At 41.8% G+C, this 22454-nt stretch overlaps 1 protein-coding gene across 1 annotated transcript in view; it reads right to left on the bottom strand.

The window, feature by feature from the left end:
• The window catches only part of LOC126072028 (adhesion G protein-coupled receptor E3-like), a 64867-nt gene that overhangs the window by 32755 nt on the left and 9658 nt on the right, over positions 1-22454 (bottom strand). Inside the window, exons 4-6 of the mRNA XM_049876618.1 lie at positions 9945-10064; positions 4799-4860; positions 1168-1254 (exon numbers count right to left, since the gene is read on the bottom strand). Of these exons, the coding sequence (XP_049732575.1) occupies positions 1168-1254; positions 4799-4860; positions 9945-10064 (269 nt within the window). The remainder of the gene's footprint in view (positions 1-1167; positions 1255-4798; positions 4861-9944; positions 10065-22454) is intronic.

Below are 22454 nucleotides of genomic sequence, written 5' to 3'. Positions count from 1 at the left end.
TCGGTGGACTTGAACCTCCAACCTTTGGTTAGCAACTGAGCATCTTCACTGCTTGTACCACCCAGGGATTTCTGCATAACTATCACACCACCTTTCTCTGGAACTACCTCCATTTCCTAAAAGCATAGGGGAATGTGATGTGATGAAACATTTAGAATAAACACATAAATGTTTAAATAAAGCAGAAAGAAACGCAGGCTTTAGATCGTCATCACATTCCCTTGCAAAGGAATTGAGTATTATGAATTCCTCTGCCCCAGATTTTAGGAGACCCTCAGTGGTGCAAATGGTTAAGTGTTTGGCTACTAATGGAAAGGTTGGTGGTTCAGACATACCTAGAAGCAGCTCAGAAGAAGCACCTGGCAATCTGCTTCCAAAAAGCCGCAGCCTTGAAAATCCTATGTAGAGTCCTACTCTAACGCACAGGAGGCTGCTGTGAGTCGAAATCGACTCGATGGCAACCGTTTTGGTTTTGGTTTTTTGGTCCTCCGTTTTGCCCCACTTTTCAACTTGTTTCACTTTCGCTTTTCTTCTTGCCTTCCCTGCATTCACTCTTTCCCAGCTAGTTTCCTACTGTACTCTTGTGGTGAAAATCAGTTGTCACCCAGTATGGTGAAACAGGTAAGAATAGGGAAGAAAGGGCCCTATTGCCAGTTAAGTGAGGTAGAGATCTACATGCGGGGTTTGCATTTACCCTGAGGTGGTAATAAAGAGGAGAAAGAACTTGCCCCATTCCTCAGTATTGGAGGCAGTGGAGAATCAGCAGAACTCTCACCTTTTCATGTGGGAGACCCAGGTTCGAATCCCAGCCAATGTGCCTTATATGCAGCCACCGCCTGTCAGTGGAGGCTTCCTCATTGCTATGAATGAACAGGTTCAGAAGAGCTTCCAGACTAAGATGGACTAGGAAAAAAGGCCTGGCCATCTACTCCCGAAAATCAGCCAGCGAAAACCCTGTGGATCACAATGGTCTGATCCACCCCTGATCATGGGAATGGCATAGGACCGGGCAGCGTTTCTTTCTTTTGTGCATGGGGTTGCCATGAGTTGGGGAACAACTCGATGGCAGCTAACAAGGACACAACATCAGGTGTGTTGGGGGAAGGAAGAGACAGAGAATGATCTAGCGTGGGAAAACATTAACAAAAACTGGAAAGGATTTCAAACCTTTAAAGAAGGTGGGGAACTTCCAGGTCCAGATCCATGTATCAGGCTCTTGAAAGGGGAGCAAATCTTCGTGCCATTATTCTGGTCCTTGGAGGTGTGAAACAAGGAGCAGAGCGTTATTTCATCATCTTTCATCAGGCTATAAAAACCAAACCAAACCCATTGATTTCGAGTCAGTTCTGACTCATAGTGACCCCGTAGGATAGAGTAGAACTGCCCTGTAGGGTTTCCAAGGAGGCTGATGGATTCGAGCTGCCAACATTTTGGGTAGCAGCTGTAGCTCTTAACCATTGTGCCACCAGGGCTCCAAACAAGGAGAATAAACATAGTTTCATAGTTTTTCATCTGGCTATAGGCACCTAGAAACTTGTTGCCATTGAGTCAGTTCTGATTCATGGCGACCCTGTGTGTTACAGAATAGAACTGAGCTCCCTAGGGTTTTCTTGGGTGGTGCAAACAGTTTGAGCTTGGCTACTGACTGCAAGGTTGGTGGTTCGACTCCACCCATTGACACCATGGAAGAAAGGCCTGATGATCTACTTTCATAAGATCATAGCCATAGAAAATCTTAGGGAGCGCAGCTCTGCTCTAAAACATGCGGGTCGTCTCAGTGGCAATAGGTAAAGGCATCTAGAGATTGTCCTTGAATTTATAAAGGCTTTCTTAAAACAGCCCTGACACAAAAATACTCTTGCATATATGTGAATGCAAGACAGAAAAATTGGACACATTTATTGGAATTTATAGGAGCCCAACCTTGGTGGCATAGAGCAATGGCTGCTAACCAAAAGGTTAGTAGTTCGAATCCACCAGGCACTCCTTGGAAACCGTATGGGGCAGTTCTACTCTGTTTTATAGGGTCACTATGAGTCAAAAAAAAAAAAAAAATTTTTTTTTTTTTTTAATGAGTCAGAGTTGACTCGATGGCAATGGGTTTGGTCTAGTGGCACAATGGTTAAACACTCAGCTGTGAACCAGAAGGTCAGCGGTTTAAACCCACCAGTGGTGATCTGCTTCTGTGAAGGTTACAGCCTAGGACACCCTATGGGGCAATTCTACATGGGGTCACTTTAAGCTGCAATCCACTCAGTGGTACACAACAACAATTGGAGTTTAACGTAAAAAACAAAGGTGTTTAGAATACACACACACATGCAGACACATGAGGTAAGTAAACTTTAATACTTTGTTTTGGGACAACTGGCATTCTTTTAAGGAGCGCTGGTGGCACAGTGGTTAAGCACTCAGCTGCTAACCTAAAGGCAGTTCGAACCCACCAGCCGCTCTGTGTGAGAAAAGACCTGTCGATCTGCTCCCATAGAGATTAAGAAAAAAAAAATAAAATGCATTGCTGTCGAGTGATTCTGACTCATAGTGATCCAGTAGGACAGAGTAGAACTGGCCCATAGGGTGTCCAAGGCTATTGTAATCTTTACGGCTAATGAGCGCTGGTGGCACAGAGGGTAAAGTGCTGAGCTGCTAACTAAAACGTTGGCACTTCGAACTCACCAGGCACTCTGAGGGAGAAAGCTGTGCAAGTCTGCTTCTGTAAAGATTACAACCTTGGCAATCCTATGGGGCAGTTCTCCTCTCTCCTGTAGGGTCAGTGTGAGTCGGAATTGACTCAACGGCAAAGGTTATGGAGCATTCATTTGAAAAAAAATTAATTAGTTCAATGCTCACCTCATGATCTGCAAAAAACATTCTGAGAGCTGAAGTGTCAAATATTCCTAACTATAAGAAAATCGCAACTGTTAGGCTACTCCCTATTTTTCCAATGAGAAAACAAAACAAATTAAGATTAACCCAAACCAAAACCCATTGCCATGGAGTCGATTCCGACTCATAGCGACCCTGTAGGACAAAGTAGAACTGCCCCATAGAGTTTTCAAGGAGCACCTGGCGGATTTGAACTGCCAACCTATTGGTTAGCAGCCGTAGCACTTAACCACTACGCCACCAGGGTTTCCAAATTAAGATTAAAGAGGGGAATATTTTAATTTATGGACTTTTGGGGATGGAGGTCAGATATTCAAATATCCCTTATAATAGTCAATGTACTAATTCATATTTTAGTATTTTTATGTAAAATATATCTAGAAACGTTTTTCCACTCTCAATTGTAATAAAATGATCTTCATGGACATCTTAGACCTTGTATTGTGTCACAACTTGAGACAATCTGTTTTCCAAAGAATGACATTCCAAAAGCACAGTATTATCTAAATAGTCTGGAAAGCAGCATTTTTTAAGCCATGTATGAGTTGACAAAAAAACAAAAACAAACCCACAGTCAATGCCCATAGAAGCAGGAGTCAGGAAACCAAACAACATACTACATTGGGCAAATCTGCTGCAAAAGACCACTTTAAAATGTTAAAAAGCAAAGATGTCACCTTGAGGACTAAGGTGTACCTGACCCAAGCCATGGTATTCTCAATCACATCATATGCATGTGAAAACTGGACAATGAATAAGGAAGACAGAAGAATTGACGCCTTTGAATTGTGGTGTTGGCGAAGAATATTGAATATACCATGGGTTGCCAGAAGAACAAACAAATTTGTCTTGGAAGAAGTACAACCAGAATGCTCCTTAGAAGCAAGGATGGCGAGACTGCGTCTCATATACTTTGGGCACGTTATCAGGAGAGACCAGTCCCTGGAGAAGGACATCATGCTTGGTAAAGTAGGGGGTCAGCAAAAAAGAAGAAGACCCTCAACGAGATGGTTTAACACAGTGGCTGCAACAGTGCGCTCAGCATAGCAACGATTGTGAGGGTGGCGCAGGACCGGGCAGCGTTACGTTCTGTTGTACATAGGGTCACTATGAGTGGGAACCGACTCGACGGCACCTAACAACATGATGTTGACACTGAATATTTTAGACCAAACCACAGGTAACTTCTTTTTTTTCTTTGTGGTAAATATATAGGTAACAAGACATTTGTCATTTCAACAATCTTCATGTGTACAATCCAATGACATTAACATTCATCAGGTTGTTCAGCCATCACCCTTTCCTGAATTATACCATCATCCCTAACAGAAGCTCAGTGTCTCCTAAGCATGTAACTTTTAAAGAAAGAAAGGACAGCATTTTAAAAATCCATGGATATATTCACTGACTACCATAACATCTTATCATTCTGCATCTGTATTCTGTAAGTAATTTTTTAAAAGACTTGTTTAAAACAATATATAGCATTTGCAACAGGAATAACTACTAAATCTGTCTTCCAAAAAGAATTGGCTCTGTTGTAAAACTAGAATTGACTGAGGACATTTCATGGCTAGGATATATTCCTCCAATAGTACTTCATTGCTCAAAATTGAAGTAATGAAGGGAATATGCAAACTATGAGAGGGTGTAAAAATTTAGTTATCAGGAACCTACTTTTTTTTTCTTTCACAGATCATTTGTTTTTTGGGGAAGAGGGAGAGGATCATTTGTGTCGTGTGTGTTTTTTGAGGGGGTGGATCATTCCTTTTGTTTCGGGGGTGCCATTTGCACCCTTGTTTTATATTTAGGCATATTCTGTCTAGATAGAGGGTGCTTCCCTGTAATTACTGTTTTCTTCCACACACCAATCCTGCAGATCATAAACAAATATATAAAGATGAGAACTCACCTGCTGTTCACAGTCTCTTGAGGATACGTCATTGCTCGAGGTGGAGAAATAAGGGTTGGTTTCTATAAATAGAATGAGAGCGATTCAGGAAAAGGGGTGTTTCTTTATGGTCTGAAATTGTAACTTTACCTGAGCAGATGGGAAATTCTCCCTAACTTCATTCTTAGCTTTTTTTCTAAATGGAGTTTCTGCTTTGCAGCCAGGCCTGATGTTAGCTGTGAGGGAATTGAGAATCTAGGTTGTAATCTCTTTGGCTTTCTCAAGCGAAATGAGGATCTAACTCGTGGAGACTCCATGGGTGCAGAGTGGAACTGCTGGGTAGGGTTTTCAAGGTCGTGACCTTTCAGAAACAGATGGTCAGGAATTTCTTCCAAGGCAGCACCAGGTGCATTTGAACTACCAACCCTTCAACTAGTAGTTTAGTTCTTAACGGTTTGGGCCACCCAGGCAGTCTATTTAGTGAGGCTAAATACATCGTTGGAAGTTTTAGGGTTAAATGGAAAGTTACAAAAAAGAAAAAAATGTTTGTCATGTGACTTGTCTGTTTAATAGGTTGTGTCTGGGAGAATAATGGCCCCCCCAAAGATGTCCACAGGAGCCCTGGTGGTGCAGTGGTTAAGCGCTCAGCTTCTAACCAAAAGGTTGGCAGTTCGAAACCACCAGCCACTCTGAGGGAGAAAGAGAACTTGTGTAAAGTTTACAGTTTACGGTCTTGGAAACCCTATAGGGCAGTTCTACTTGTCCTATAGGATCACTACGAGTCAGGATTGACCTGAAGTCAACAGCTTTGCTAAAAATGTCCACATTCTAATCCCCAGTGAGAAAATCAAAATGAATTAAAATTGGGTAAAGAAGCAATTTGAATATATGAACATATGAATATAAGACATTCAAACACTGTGAATCCCCAGAACCTGTGAATATGTCATCTTACATGACAAGAGGGACTTTGCAGACGTGGTTAAGAATCTTGAGATTTTCTCAGATTACCCAGGTGGGCCCAGTGTAATCACGAGAACACCAGCTGCCATCAGCTCAGATTCATAACAGCCCCATGTGTGCCAGAGTGGAACTGTGTTCCATGGGGTTTTTGATGGCTGATTTTTCAGCAGTAAGTCACCAGGCCTTTCTTCTGACGTGCCTCTTGGTGGACTCCAAGCACCAACACTTTGTTTAACAGCCAAGCATGCTAACTGTTTGCACCAGACTCTTAAAAGTATATAGCCCTTCCTGGTATGCATCAGAGAGATGTGACGATGGAAGAATGAACAGAGAGATGAAACATTTCAGATTTTAAAGATAGAGGAGAGGACTTTGGTAAGTAGCTTCTAGGGTATTAAAAGCTTGCGAGTTTAAGGTCACAGAAGCTCCGTAGACAGATCCATACTCCCTGCGGGACCAAATTACTGGGCTGAGAGCTGTGGGGACCATGGCCTAAGGGAACATCCAGCTCAATTGGCATAACAGAGTTTAGAAAGAAAATGTTCTACATTCTACTTTGGTGAGTAGCGTCTGGGGTTTTAAAAGCTTGTGAGCAACCATCTAAGATACTCCACTGGTCCCACACCGTCTGGTGCAAGGGAGAATGAAGAAAACCAAAGATACAAGGGAAAGATTAGTCCAGAGGACTAAGGGACCACAACTACCACACCAGATTGAGTCCAGCACAACTAGATGGTGCCTGGCTACCACCCCTGACTGCTCTGACAGGGATCACAATATAGGGTCCCGGACAGAGCTGGAGAAAAATGTAGAACAAAATTCTAACTCACAAAAAAAGACCAGACTTACTGGCCTGACAGAGACTGGAGAAACCCCGAGAGTATGGCCCCCAGACACTCTTTTAGGTCAGTAACGAGGCCACTCCTGAGGTTCACCCTTCAGTCAAAGATTGGGCAGGCTTGTAAAACAAAGTGAGACTAAATGGGCACACTAGCCTGGCGCAAGGATGAGAAGCCAAGAAAGGACAGGAAAGCTGGCAGTGGGGAACCCAAGGTGGAGAAGAGGAGAGTGTTGACATGTTGTGGGGGTGGCAACCAATGTCACAAAACAGTATATGTATTAATTATTCAATGTGAAACTAGTTTGCTCTGTGAACCCTCATTTAAAATACAGTATAAATAAAGTATATGGATATATTAAACCAAAAAAAAAAGAAGAGAGATAGAGGAGGGGCCATGAGCCAAGGAATAAGGAGAAGCCAGAAAAGGCAAGGGGATAGATTCGCCCCTACAGCCACCAGAAGGGAACACAGCCTGCCAATCCCTTGATTTCAGCCCAGTGAGACACATTTCAGGCTTCTGGCCCACAGAACTGTACAATAATGAATTTGTGTTGTTTTAAGGTAAGAAGTTTGTAGCAGTTTGTTACAGTAGCAACAGAAAAATAATACACATGTACCAACCAAAATTTTTAAATAAATATTGAATAGTCTTTGTGTAAATACTGATGATAGGTCTTTGTCTCAGATTTTGAAGTTTATACCTTTGTGAGTATAGAGGTTTCTCAGAACAAAACTTGCTTTAACTCAGAACTATGTAGGGGAGGTTACATAGTGCAGTGTGAGAACTGTAATAGTGAGAATGCTGTGAAGAAGGAAAGTCAATGGCAGGAAAATAGAAGGAAGTCACTTTTTTTCCCATCACAGAATTTTAAACTCAAATAACCTGTTGCTGTCGAGTCCGACTCAGAGTGACCCTATACGAGAGAGTAGAACTGCCCCCTAGTTTCCAAGGAGCGCCTGGTAGATTTGAACTGCCGACCCTTTGGTTAGCAGCCGTAGCACTTAACCACTATACCACCAGGGTTTCCACAGAATTTTAGGAGGTGAGGAAGGGCACATTCTAAGCAACATAACTCTTTTTTTTTTTTTAGCATTTAAAAAAATATATACTTTAAATTAAATTAAACTAAACAATTTAATACACATATTGTTTTGTGATATTGGTTGTTAACCCCATGACATGTCAACACTCTCCCCTTCTCAACCTTGCGTTCCCCATTACCAGCTTTCCTGCCCCTTCCTGCCTTCTTGCCCTTGCTGCTAGGCTGGTGTGCCCACTTAGTCTTGTTTTGTATTATGGGCCTGTCCAGTCTTTGGCTGAAGGTGAACCTCAGGAGTGACTTCATTACAGAGCTAAAAGGTTGTCCGGGGGCCATACTTTCAGAGTTTTTCTAGTCTCTGTCAGGCCAGTAAGTCTGGTCTTTTTTTGTTAGTAAGAATTTTGTTCTACATTTTTCTCCAGCTCTGTCCGGGACCCTATATTGTGATCCCTGTCAGAGCAGTCAGGAGTGGTAGCTGGGCACCATCTAGTTGTACTGGACTCAGTCTGGTGGAGGCTGTGGCAATTGTGGTCCATTAGTCCTTTGGACTCATCTTTCCCTTGTATCTTTGGTTTTCTTCATTCTCCCTTGCACCAGATGGGGTGAGACCAGTGGAGTATCTTAGATGGCCGCTCACAAGCTTTTAAGACCCCAGATGCTACTCACCAAAGTAGAATGTAGAACATTTTCTTTCTAAACTCTGTTATGCCAATTGAGCTAGATGTTCCCTGAGACCATGGTCCCCACAGCCCTCAGCCCAGTAATTTGGCCTCTCAGGGAGTTTGGATGTGTCTATGGAGCTTCCATGACCTTAAGCAACATAACTCTTGACTCAACTTCAGGCAAGGGGGCAGTGGTGGCTCAATTGTAGAATTCTCACCTTTCATGCCAGAGACCAGGGTTCAATTCCTGGGCAATGCATCTCATGAGCGGCCACCACCCATCTGTCAATGGAGGCTTGTGTGTTGCTATGATGCTAAACAGGTTTCAGCAGAGCTTCCAGACCAAGATAGAGTAAGAAAAAAGGCTTGGCGATCTACTTCCAGAAGTCACCATTGAAAATCCTGTGGAGCACAGTTCTACTCTGACACACATGGCCAGACTTCAGGAGAACACAGGAAGGCTGCATCAATGCTGCTGTTTTTAAACTCTCTCAGGGTATCCATTTACTTGGTCCTTTCTGTAACAATAATCTTATTTTATTTCATTATAATTCAAAGAGGCTATGGTTGAATGGAAACCCTCATGGCGTAGTGGCTAAGTGCTATGGCTGCTAACCAAAGGGTCGGCAGTTCAAATCCACCAGGCGCTCCTTGGAAACTCTGTCGGGTAGTTTTACTCTGTCATATAGGGTTGCTATGAGTCAGAATCGACTCGACGGCGCTGGGTTTGGTTTGCTTTTTGGGGATGGTTGAATGGAGGAGTCCCTGTGGTGTAAACGGTTAGGCCTTGAGCTACTAACCAAAAGGTAGGTGGTAGGAACCCAACCAGAGGCACCTCAGAAGAAAGGCCTGGTGATCTCCTGAAAACTCAGCCACTGAAAACCCAAGGGAGCATGGTTCCTAGTTAAGGGAACATTGGAAGTTCTGGCACAGCAAAGATTATTTTACCACTTTCTTCTTTTTTCTGTTTCACGTTCCAGCTTTCTAATCATAAAACATTTTACATGTTCTGCTTAGGGACTCATAGCGACCCTATAGGACAGAGTAGGACTACCCCATAGTGTTTTCAAGGCTGTAATCTTTTTGAAAGTGACTGCATCATCTTCCACCTCCAGAGCTGCTGGTGGGTTCAAATCAATGACCTTTCAGTTAGCATCCCAGTACTTAAACCAGTGCACCACCAGGGCTGAGTTGAAATCAACTTGATGACATTTTTTTTTTTTTCTGATTTAGGGTTACTCTTAATTCTCAGTTAAATACATCATAATAAATACGATCCTTTTCATCCTACTAGTTGTTTTTGCCTTGAGTTATCCTGTTAATAAATCAGTGCATGGTGGCTGGATTTACTATGAGTTGAAATCTCAACTCTATAAAAGGAGTTTTAGCTAGTAAAAACAGGTGGAGAGGTGTGGTAGGCAGAATAATATTCTCTGAAGATGTTTATGTCCTAATCCCCACAACCTGTGAATATGGTTCCTTACACAGCACAAGAATTTTGTAGATGTTAAGGATCTTGAAGTGGGAGATTATCCTCGATGATCCAGGTGGGCCCTGGTCATCACAGAGTCCTTTCAGAGTCATAGAGAGACTGGAAGATGCTACACTACTGACTTTGAAGATGGTGGAGGGGGACACGAGCCAAGGAATGTGGGCATTACCTTTAGGATTGTAGCTGCTGGGAGTGAAGCTTGGTTTGCGGGTACATCTGTAACTTCCTGGGATGTTGCGACAGATGGTGTTCTCAGGACAGACCCCGGGGTTGAGACATTCATCAACATCTGGGAAGGAAGGAAGAAAGTGGCCATTAACTATAAAACTCAGAAGCCTCGGCCAAATGCCCTGTACCTTCTGGAACATCATTGTTATTGAGGATTAGGTCTCCAAGTTGGATGGGAAGGAATCCAAGAATAACTAGGAGAAAAAAGAGAACTAGAGAAGATGGCGGGGGTGTATCTCCACAAGTTTGCTGCAGAGAAAAATAAGATCATACAGACAGTATTTGGAGTCCCTGGGTGGCGTTATTGGTTAAGGGACCAACTACTAACAGAAGGGTTGGTGGTTCAAGCACACCCAGGGGCACCTCCAAAGGCCTGATGACCTGCTTCTGAAAGGTCACAGCCTTGAAAACTCCATGGAACTGTTCTCTGCACACATGGGGTTGCCATGAGTTGGAATCAACTCGATGGCAACTGGTTTGGTTGTGTTTAGAATACTTACTGACTACTTCCATAGGAATATCTTACATTCTAAACACTGACACAAGACTCAATACACAGTCCCAATTTTTAAGCTGTTTGGAAACCAAGAATAGAAGGAAAATAGGTGATAATGAGTATTTAACTGAAACAAGTATCAGGCTTATGGATAATACAAACATTCTCATTGAAGTTAAGAAAACAAAAAACAAACACTCAGTGCTGCTGTCCAGTAATGTTTAGAAATTCTACCCAATGCAATAAGACAAGAAAAATAAAATTTGTACACCTATACAAGAAATTAAACAGCAAAATATTATTTTGGTTGTAAGCTGATTTTAAGGAAAATTGAAGAGAAGTGAAAAATGCTTGAAATTCATGTGGTAATATATAAGCCAGTATACTGAGATAAATATACAAAACTTAAAAGCTTTTATAAACTTAAAAAAATGACAGACTAGACAATGTAAAGGAAAAGACTTCATGAAAATATTTTATTCTAAATGCTTCTAAATTTAAATTTTATGAGTATGAATTTATGGAGTGCTTCTGTTTTTTTCTGTATATTTTAAAAATCAAAAGCACAACAACGGCATACAAAATGATAGCATGCCTGTGGGCAAACTCAAAAAGATTTTCATAGAACTTATTTGCAGTTATCTACCAATCTCTCTGGAGGAACATATGACTTGAATATAATGAAGTCATATGCTAAGTTGCTGAACTGAAAGATTCAAAAGTTTAAACTGGCCAATTCTTTCACACCAATCAATTAGTACACCTTCCTCAATGTGGTGCACACAGTTAAGCGTTTGGCTGCTAACTGAAAGGTTGAAAGTTCAAACCCACCCAGTGGATCTGTGAGAGAAAATCTTGACGAACTGTTTTCATAAAGATAGTTGTTATTAGGTGCCATCAAGTCAATTTTTGACTCACAGCTACCCCACGCAATATGTGTAAAGATTACAGCCTTAGAAAACCTTAAGGGGCAGTTCTACTCTCTGACACAGGGCTGCTGTGAGTTCAAATCAACTCAACAGCAATTAACAACAACATGTTGATGCACAGCCTTCCTCAACCATGACTAATAGTGCTTATCAGTCATAGTCCTCCTTCGCACTAAGCTCTGATCAGCACCACTCTCCAGGGGCAACCAGGAAACAGGGAAACTTGGTAGATGAGATTAACCCAGCATGCTCACCTGCCCCAAGAGATTTATGGCCTAGAATATTTCAGACCATTTAAATCCACAACCATAATAACTTGATTTTGAATGAAAGAAAAGAAGATATCCAATAAAAATGCTTAGGAACTGAGGAATTTATGAATGATTTGGGTAATTTAGGTCAAATTGTGTCAATTTTAGATTTTTTTTTCCTAGTTCAACCCTCTTTCTAGGAAAAGTTTCACCTGAAGTTTTCATGGATTCCCCTCACCTACACACCACCACTTGTCTGTCAGTTTGTCTCACTGCGGTGGGTTGCGTGTTGCTATGATGCTGGAAGGTAAGCCACCAATATTTCAAATACCAGCAGGATTACCTATAGTGTGGACATATTTCAACGGAGCTTCCCTACTAAGACTAGGAAGAAAGGCCTGGTGATCTACTTCCAAAAGCCAGCCAATGAAAACCTTATGGATGACAACAGGACATTGTCCCACTCACTTGCTTCGGACATGTCATCAGGAGGGATCGATCACTGGAGGAGGACATCATGTTTAGTGAAGTAGAGGGCCAGTGAGGACATGGAAGACCCTCAGTGGGATGGATTGGCACAATACCACAACAATGGACTCGAACGTACTGGCCATTGTGAGGATGATGCAGGACTGGTCAAGGTTTCATTCTGTTGTACACAAGGTTGCATGAGTTGGAAACAGCTCAATGGCAACCAACAACAGCAGCTCACCTACACAAGTGGCTCCATTGCCAGTAAACTGCATTCCTCCAGCAGTGGACACAAATCCGAGTCTACAGACACAAAAGTAGCTGCCTACAGTGTTGTTGCAAGTGGCTATGGACAGGCACAGCATGGGGCCCCAGCATTCATTCTCTTCTGTGGCAGGGGAAAGATAAGCAATGCGTTGGTGCCATGGGTCACACTAACATGAATTCCCTTATTCATCACATTCTTATGGTGTGGCCACCATCACAAGCCACAGTCTTATTGCTGGGAACATAGCAGTTGAGGGACCAGCTCATCCCAGTTTTAAAACTCACAGTCCTGTATTCTGGGAACCCCCTCGATCCCAGGAAAATTGAGACAGTTGGTCGCTCACCAGAGCTTACATTTATTTCCCCCATGGAGCTTACATCCTAATGGAGGAGACTGACAAGTAGGACATTAACAAGGAATTAATGTCCAGGTACCAACGGTTAATGTGCTCAGCTGCTAACCAAAAGGTTTGAGGTTCTAGTCCACCCAGAGATGCCCCAGAAGAAAGGCCTGGTGATCTACTTCCAAAACATCCAGCCATTGAAAATGCTATGGAGCACAGCTCTACTCTGACACACATGGGGTCGTAATGGGCTGGAATCGGCCTGATGACAACTGGTTAGTTGGTTGGTAGGACTGAGTATCAGGAAGGAAAATACAGTAGTATAAAGAGTAGGAGAGCAAATAGGTAGACATTTTAAAGTGGGGCTAGGAGTGTCTTTCTGAGGTGATACTTAAAGACAAAGCATGAGGGAGCGTGGAAAACACTGTGGAGAAGGTCCCAGGCAGGGAGACAGTGATACAGATAACAAGGTAGAACACTTGGAAGGCACTAAGGAGACTTTTCTGGTGTGTCTACATTTTCTGGGTTCTGTCTTGATCAGAGGGAGTGTACTCATGTGCTAGGAGTGTAAAATGCACTCAAAAGATGGTGATGATACTGAGTATTACAAGTACCCTTCTACAAGAAAAAGGATCTGAAGGCATAAATGTGTTCTCTGTCATGGCGCAGACACATGGGTTCCCAGCTATGCTCCCTTTGCCAACAGAAAGACGTTTTCTGCCTCAACATTTTCCACAGGGCTTGAAAAGACTTCCATTTCCTCCATGTACCTGAAGTTCAGCGTCCCATCTGCTGGGATCCCAAACCAATCTCTAATTAGCTTATGTGGCCAGTAACCCCCCATAGCCCTGATGGCACAGTCGCTAAGATCTCTGGCGAGCTACAGCTGCTAACCAAAATGTCGGCAGTTCAAATCCACCAACCCCTTCTTGGAAACCCTATGGGGCAGTTCTACATTAGCCTATGGGGTCTCTATAAGCCAGAATCCACTGACAACAAAGGCGTTTATTATGTGCCGATGAACCAGTCCTTTGTCTCCCAAGCCCTTCCATTATGTCCACACTCCCTCTGCTCTCCGACATTGAGGTCCTCATTTGCTTGCAGGAGCGTAGAGGGTTGGAGGACTCCTCTGAACGTCTTTAGAGATTGTTGTTTTTGTTTTTTGCTGCCTTGGACTCAGCCCCCAACTCATAACAACACACGCACCTAGAAGGATGCTTCCCAGGCCTGTGTCATCCCCATGATTGGTTGCCGACCAGACCATTGTGATCCATAAGGTTTTCACTGGTTGCTTTTCAGAAGTGGATCCGCAGGGCTTTCTTCCTAGTCTGTCTTAGTCTGGAGCTTCACTGAAACCTGTTCAACATGCAGGCCTCCACTAACAGACAGGTGGTGGCTGTACTTGAGGTGCATTGGGCAGAAACTGAACTTTGGCCTCCCATATGGAAGGCGAGAATTCTGCCATTGGACAACTGCTGTCCCCTTTACAGGCTTGAAGGTATTAAGTGTATTCCTGCTTGTATACATACAGCATTTATGTATTATGTGGTAGAGGGTTTTTTGGCTCAGACTCATAATATACAGATAAGGACGTATTCACTCTAAAGTTGAGTGAAATAGATTCCTGGGTTTCATGCCCCAGGAGAATGGCAGTGTCTATTCATGGTGACTACCACTCATCCGTCAGTTTGTCATACTGTGGTCGTGTAAAAACAGTGTGGTGGCAGTGTCTGACCTCCTCTAACTTCAATCGGGGGAAGAAGAATCAAGATCAACAGCCCAAGGCTGATTCCTATGAGGCAGAGATCAGACATGCCTCCTCACTCTGCCATCTTTACCAACTCTGCCATAAATCACCTCTCCTTTGTCACTCTCTACTTCTCTGCTGGGTTTGATAAATCATTGCAGTGGTCACACAGAACTCACAGGCCGTACTCACAGTTATGGGGTTTATTGGGGAGGTAACAGTTACAATTCAGGCGCAGGAACACTCAAGGCTACAGTTCTTCCATCAGGACAGCCTCCCAGGCACATCTCTCCCTGGCCCTAGGCCTCTGCCAAAAGGCACTTAGCTTCTTAATGTAGGAATCCCAGGTCCAAAGGACATGCTGACTCCTAGCTGTTCTTCCTTGGTGGTGCTGAAATTCTTCTCTCTTTCCCACCAATGGGGTGGCTCATTTCAAGCCCAGCAGGATGGCAAAACTGACCAATCCCCTTGGTGGGCTACAACTACCATATCTGCACAGTCTCACCCAATCGCTTGGGTGGGTGTTACAAGACTATGGCTAGAAAGGCCACACAAAAGTGATCCATCACACTGCGGGTGACTTGCATATTGCTATGATGCCAAAGCTACGCCACCAGTATTTCAAATAACAGCAGGATCAAACATGGTGGACAGGTTTCAGTAGAGCTTCCAGTCTAAGACAAAGTGGAAAAAAGGACCTGATGGTCTACTTCTGAAAAAAAAAAAAAAATTGGCCAATGAAAAGCTTATGGATAGCAGCAGAACACTGTCTGATATAGTACCAGAAGATGAGCCCCTAAGGTTGGAAGGCACTCAAAATATGACTGGGCAAGAGCCAGTTTCTCAAAGTAGACTCGACCTTAATGACATGGATGGAGTAAAGCTTTTGGGACATTCACTTGCTGATGTGGTACAACTCAAAATGAGAAGAAACACCTGCAAACATCCATTAATAATTGGAGGGTAGAATGTAGGAAGTAAAAATGTAAGAAAATTGGAAGTTGTCAAAAATGAAATAGAATGCTTGAAGATAGATGTCTTCAGCCATTCGTGAGCTAAAATGGACTGGTATTGGCCATTATTAATCAGAGAATCATATGGTCTATTATGCCAGGAATAACAAGTTGAAGAGGAACAGTGTCACATTCATTATCAAAAAGAACATTTTGGGACTTGCAGCCAATATGGCACCATAGACAGAAGCACCATGCTGTCCCTCCCCAGCAAAGGCCTGAAAAACTAAGTAAAAGAGAGACAAACATCATTCCTGGAACCTAAAGTGTCAAACGAATAGATAAAGAACTCAGCAAAACACCAAATAGAGTAAGAAACTGATAGAGGATGAGAGGAAGGAGAGATATGTGCCGAAGTCCCTTATCAGCTAACGCAGCACAGATTCACCACCTTGGACTCCTGTCAGAGATCAGCTGACAGGGAGCACGGGAAAGCAGCTTCAAAGACCTTCCATCAGGAGACAGAGCACCCAGTAGCCAGCAATACACGCTTTCCCAAACCCCTATCCTTCTCTTCGCTGCTCCATCTCCAAGCTACCTGGCTGGCAGCAGTGGCTCAGCTGGCCGGGAAGTGCAGCGTCCATTCCACTTGGACTCGCCCCACCCACATTGCAGATCGGTGGACAGGGAGTATGGGAATGCAGTTTCATGAAGTTCCCAGGAGGAGACAGAACACCCTGTAACGAGAGATAATACACTTTCCTAATCCCACTGTTCTTCCTCTCCCCCACAGGCCTCCTCTGCTTCCTGCCAGCTGTAGTGTTTTGGCCAGGGGGCAACTGCTTCTGCCCCAAGCCACTTGGATTCGATCCTTCCACACTGGCCGGGTCCCTGAGCTGGTGGTGTTTCTTTCCATCTCTTTTGTTTTCTTCCGTGCCTCCCACCAACTCCCCCTCCTTTCCCTCGAACTCCTGGCTCCGTGTGCCATCTTTGCTTCTTCCTTAAAGGCTGTGAAACCCTGCTCAACTGGGGATCCACTCCCCCAGCCTGAGACACCATGCTGGTGGGATCCCTAGGGCTTTTTTTTTTTTTTGCTTGGTTGCTTTTGTTTATTTGTTTCCTTTCTCTTTTCACACTTGGGAGCCCCTTCTAGCCGGGCTCCACTGCACAGCCCAGGAGCCACTCCCCCAATCTGCCCAGCTGTATGAGTGGGATCCCTGGGAGCATTTCTTTCTTCCTTTTCTTTCTTTTTTTTTTCCTTCTCTCTTTTCCCTTTCCATCTTTCTTCATTTCTCAGTTCTTGTCTGTCTATACTTACCTTCTTTTCCTGTCTCCTGAATACCTGGTGCTGTGTGACATATATAGCCCCTCTAGCCGGGCTGTACTGTGCAACCTGGGAGACTTCCCCGGTCTTTGTGCCTGCACTGATGGGACCTCCGGGGGCTTTTCTTTTCCAAATTTTTATCTAGTTATTTTTTTTCTTTTCCTTTTCTTTTTCCTTTTTGCTTCTCTACATTTCTTGGGTTCTCATCTTTCCACTCCAACAGCAAGCTCCCTTTGCACTCTTTTTTTCCCCTTTGTTTGTTTTTGGCTCCTGTTTCTCTCTCCTCTTTCCCATATCCATACTAGCCTCCTACATCACAACCTACCCCCTCTTTCCTAGCTACCTGCACTGTGTGCTGAATATCACACCTCCAAGTGACACAGGCACAGCTTACTGGAACCTGCCTTGCACTGATTCTTGGCCTGCCCTGTTGGCCCTAGTACGTGCCACAAACAACCCATCCCAGCTGCTCCCCTTCAGCTGGACCTCCCCTGTTGCAACATAACTGAGTGATGGGCCCCACTTATTGGACAAGGAGGTAAAAAGTATCGTGACTACAGACGAGCAGACAACAAAGAACACACACCCTGCCTGCTCATACATAACCATATAAAACAAAAAACCAGGAAGAAACAAACAAATCTACAATCAAGAAACGAAGAAAATAACTACTGAATGTCCCAAAGACAGCAGACAATATCAAAACATATTAAAGAAACAGGAGAGAATAGTTTTAGTAGGTGTCCACAATAAAACACCAGATGACTTTCCAGTAGAAGAAAAGGCACTAGAACTACCTGACAGAGAATTCAGATCTCTAATATTCAGAGCTATCCAAGAGTTGAGGCAAAAAGTAGACAAAAATGAGGAAAGAATAGACAAATTTATGGAAAAGGCAGAAAAATTCATGGAAAATACAGACAAAAAATGGAAGAATTCAGGAAAATAATACAGGAACACAATGCCAAAAATAAATTCACAACTAGACAACAAAAACACATCATACAAAAACAACAATTAGAAATCCAAAAGATAAACAACAAGATTTCAGAACTGGACAGTGTCATAGAAGGGCTGAAGAACAGGTTTGAAATGATGGAAGACAAGAACAGTGAAATTGAAGGCAAACGCTTGGAAAAAACCCTGTTTGAGGAAAAGTCAGAAAAAAGAATGAAAAAAAAAAAAAGAGGAAACTCTGAGAATTACGTGGGATGCAATCAAAAACAAAAATTTGTGAGTGACCGGAGTTCTAGAACAGGGAGAGAAAATGGAAAACACAGAGAGGATTACTGAAGAATTGCTGACAGAAAACTTCCCTAATATCATGAATGATGAAAAGCTGACCAAGAAGCTCAACAAACCCCATATAGGATAGACCCCAAAAGAAAAACACCAAGGTATATCATAGACACACTAACTAAAACCAAAAACAAAAAATTCTGTAAGCAGCTCGAGAAAAACAAAAAGTCACATACAGAGCAGAAACAATAAGCCTAAGCTCTGATTATTCAGCAGAAACCATGCAGGCAAGAAGGCAGTGGGATGATATATATAAAACCTTGAAAAAAAAACATTGCTAACCACAAATAATCTGTCCTGCAAAACTTTTGTTCAAATATGATGGTGAAATTAGGATATTTCCAAATAAACATAAATTAAGGGAATATGTAAAAACCAAACCAAACGTACAAGAATTATTAAAGGGAGTCCTTTGGTCTGAGAACAAACAACATCAGATCGCAGCCTGAATTTAGGATGCAAGATTGTACCAGCCAGATACCAACCTAGGAAATAAACTTTCAAGGACCATACAAAACCAAAGGACTTGCAACAGGGAACCAGAGAGGTTAATCTGTAAATGACAACAATGTCCGAACAATAAAAGAGGGAATAAATGGTGTAGGGTATAGAACTTTCTAATGGAGAGGAAGGCAAGGTGATACCAATAATAATAGAATAGTTCACACCTAGGAAGTTAAGGCTAAATTTCAAGGTAACCACAAAGTTAACAAACCTACTCATCAAAATAAAGAAGAAAAACATAAAGTCTCAATAAAAACAAAAGAAATGAAAAACAAATCCACAAACAAAAGGAACTCAGCACAGGAGAGTAAAAGGAACAAAGAAAATGTTAGCACCACAAAGAAAAAAAAAGCACTACAAAACGACAGCAATAAACTCACACCAATCAATAATTACACTGAATGTAAATGGCCTAAAATCCATTGCCATTGAGTCGATTACCCATAAAGAGATGGAGAGTGACAGAATGGATTAAAAAAAAACAGGATCCATCAATATGCTGTCCACAAGAGACACACCTTAAAAACAAAGACATAAATTTATTAAAAATCAAAGGGTGGAAAAAAAAATCAAGCAAATAACTATCAAAAAACAGTAGAAGTGGCAATACCAATCTCAGATAAAATAGACTTTAAAACAAAATCCACCATAAAAGAAAAAGAAGGGCACTATATGATGATTAAAGGGATGATACATTAGGAAAACTTAACCATGATAAACGCCTGTGCACCCAGTGACAGGGCTCCAAAATACATAAAACAACGTCTAACAGCACTGAAAAGAGAAATTGACAGTCCCACAATAATAGTAGGAGACTTCAACACACCACTCTCGATAAAGGACAGAACGTCTAGAAAGAAACTCAACAAAGAACAGAAGAGCTAAAGAGCACAGTCTGCCAACTTGACTTCATAGACATATATAGAACACTCCACTCAACAGCTGCAAAGTACAGATTGTTTTCCAACACAGATAGAACAGTCTCCAGAATAGGCCGTATCTTAGACTGCAGAGCAAGCCTCAACAAAATCCAAAACACTGAGATAATGCAAAGTATATTCTCTGACCACAATGCCATCAAAGTAGCATAGCAACAGGAAGAGTAAGGAAAAAAAAAAAAAATCAATTACATGGAAACTGTATAACACCCTGCTTAAAAATCACTGGCTAATAGAAGAAATCAGAGATGGAATAAAAAAATTCCTAGAATCAAATGAGAATGAAAACCCATCATACCAAAGCCTTTGGGACACAGCAACGGCAATCCTCAGAGGTCAACTTATAGCAATAGATGCACAAAGCAAAAAAGAAGGGACAAAATCAAAACATTAACTACACAATTTGAACAAATAGAAAGAGAAGAGCAAAAGAAGCCCACAGCCACCAGAAAAAAGGAAATAATATGATCGGAGCAGAAATAAATGAAATAGAGAATGGAAAAACAATAGAAAGACTCAACGAAACCAAAAGTTGGTTCTTTGAAAGGACCAACATAATCGACAAAGCACTGGCCAAAATGACAAAAGAAAAACATGAAAGAACACAAATAACCCAAATAAGAAATGAAATGGGGGATATTACAACAGACCCAACTGAAATCAAAAGAATCAGAACGGAGTATTACAAAAAACTATGCTCCAACAAATTTGAAAACCTGGAGGAAATGGACAAATTTCTAGAAACACACTACCTACCCAAACTAACATAAAATGATGTTGAAAATCTGAACAGGTCATGAGAAGAGAAGAGATTGAAAAGGTAATAATAATAATATAAAAAAAGCTCTGGCCCAGATGGCTTCACTGGAGAATTCTACCAAACATTCAGAGAAGAGCTTACGCCAATACTACTCAAACTATTTCAGAATATAGAAAAGGAAGTGATATTGCCAAGTTCATTCTATGAAGCCAGCATAACCCTGATACCAAAACCAGGCAAAGACACCACAAAAAAAGAAAATTACAGACCAATATCTCTATATAATGATTAAATAGGTATAGAAGGAAAATTTCTCAGCATAATAAAGGGCACATACACAAAACCAACGGCCAACATCATTTTTAATGGAGAGAGGCTGAAAACATTGCCCTTGAGAACAGGAACATGACAAGGATGCCCTTTATCACCACTCCTATTTAACATTGTGTTGGAAGTCCTAGCTAGAGCAATAAGGCAAAAAACAGAAATAAAGGACATCCAAATTGGCAATGAAGAAGTTAAACTCTTCCTATTTGTGGATGATATGAAACTATACATAAAAACCTAGAAGACTTCACGAGAAAACTACTGAAACTAATAGAAAGATTCAGCAGATTAGCAGGATACAAGATAAACATAAAAAAATCAGTTGGATTCCTATACACCAATAGAAGGAAATCAGGAAAACAATACCATTTATAATAGCCCCTAAAGAAATAAAATACTTGGGAATAAATCTAGCTAGGAATGTAAAAGACATAAACAAAGAAAACTACAAAACACTACTGTAAGAAACGAAAAGGGATCTAATCTGCATAAATGGAAAAACATACCATGGTCATGGATAGGTAGACTCAACATTGTGAAAATGACAATTCTACCCAAAGCGATTTGCAAATACAATGCAATACGGATCCAACAGCATTCTTTAAAGAGATGAAAGAAGTTATCATTAACTTTAATGGGAAGGGAAGAAGCCATGGATAAGTAAAGCACTAATGAAGAAGAAGAATAAAGTAGGAGGACTTGCACTACCTGACTGCAGAGCCTACTATATAGCTACGGTGGTCAAAACAACCTGGTACTGGTACAACAACAGATACATTGACCAGCGGAACAGAATTGAGAACCCAGATGTAAATCCATCCACCTGTGGTCACCCGATCTTTGTTTGGCAAAGGCCCAAAGTCCATCAAACGTGGAAAAGAGTCTTTTTAGCAAATGGTGCTGGCAAAACTGGATGTCCATCTGCAAAAAAATGAAACAGAACCCATACTGCATTGCATATGCAAAAACTAACTCAAAATGGATCAAAGACCTAAATATAAAGCCTAAAAACCATGAAGTTCATAAAAGAAAAAATAGGATCAACGCTAGAGGCCCTAATACACAGCATGAACAGGATACAAACCACAACCAACAACACACAAGCTCCAGAGGATAAGCTAGATAACTGGGATCTTCTAAAAATTAAACACTTATGTTCATCAAAGACTTCACCAAAAGAGAACCTAGAGATTGGGAAAACAATTTTTGGCTATTACAAATCAGATAAAGGCCTAATCTCTAAAATCTACAGGAAAATCCAGCACTTCTACAACAAAAAGACAAATAATCCAATTAAAAAATGGGTAAAGGAAATGAACAGACACTTCACCAAAGAAGACATTCAAGTGGTCAACAGACATGTATGGAAATGCTAACGATCTCTAGCAAATCAAAACCACAATGAGATATCGTCTCACCCTGGTATTTCTGGCATGAATCAATAAAACAGAAAATAACAAATGTTGGAGAGGCTGTGGGGAGATTGGAACTCTTATGCACTGCTAGTGGAAATGCAAAATGATACAACCATTTTGGAAAACGATATGGCGCTTCCTTAGAAAGCTAGAAATAGAAATACCATTTGATCCAGCAATCCCACTCCTAGGAATATATCCTAGAGAAATAAGAGTCGTCGCAGGAATAGACATATGCTCACCCACTTTCATTGCATCTGTGTTCACAATAGCAAAAAGGCGGAAACAACCTGGATGCCCATCAACAGATGAATGGATTAACAAGCTGTGGTACATACACACAATGGAGTATTAAAACCAAAAACCAAACCCACTGCTGTCGAGTCGATTCTGACTCACGGCGACCCTATAGGACAGAGTAGAACT

Source organism: Elephas maximus, chromosome 3 (assembly GCF_024166365.1).
Source record: "Elephas maximus indicus isolate mEleMax1 chromosome 3, mEleMax1 primary haplotype, whole genome shotgun sequence".
NCBI lineage: Eukaryota > Metazoa > Chordata > Mammalia > Proboscidea > Elephantidae > Elephas > Elephas maximus.
The sequence above is the reverse complement of the archived record's forward strand: the minus strand, read 5'-3'. Positions and strand labels throughout refer to the sequence as shown.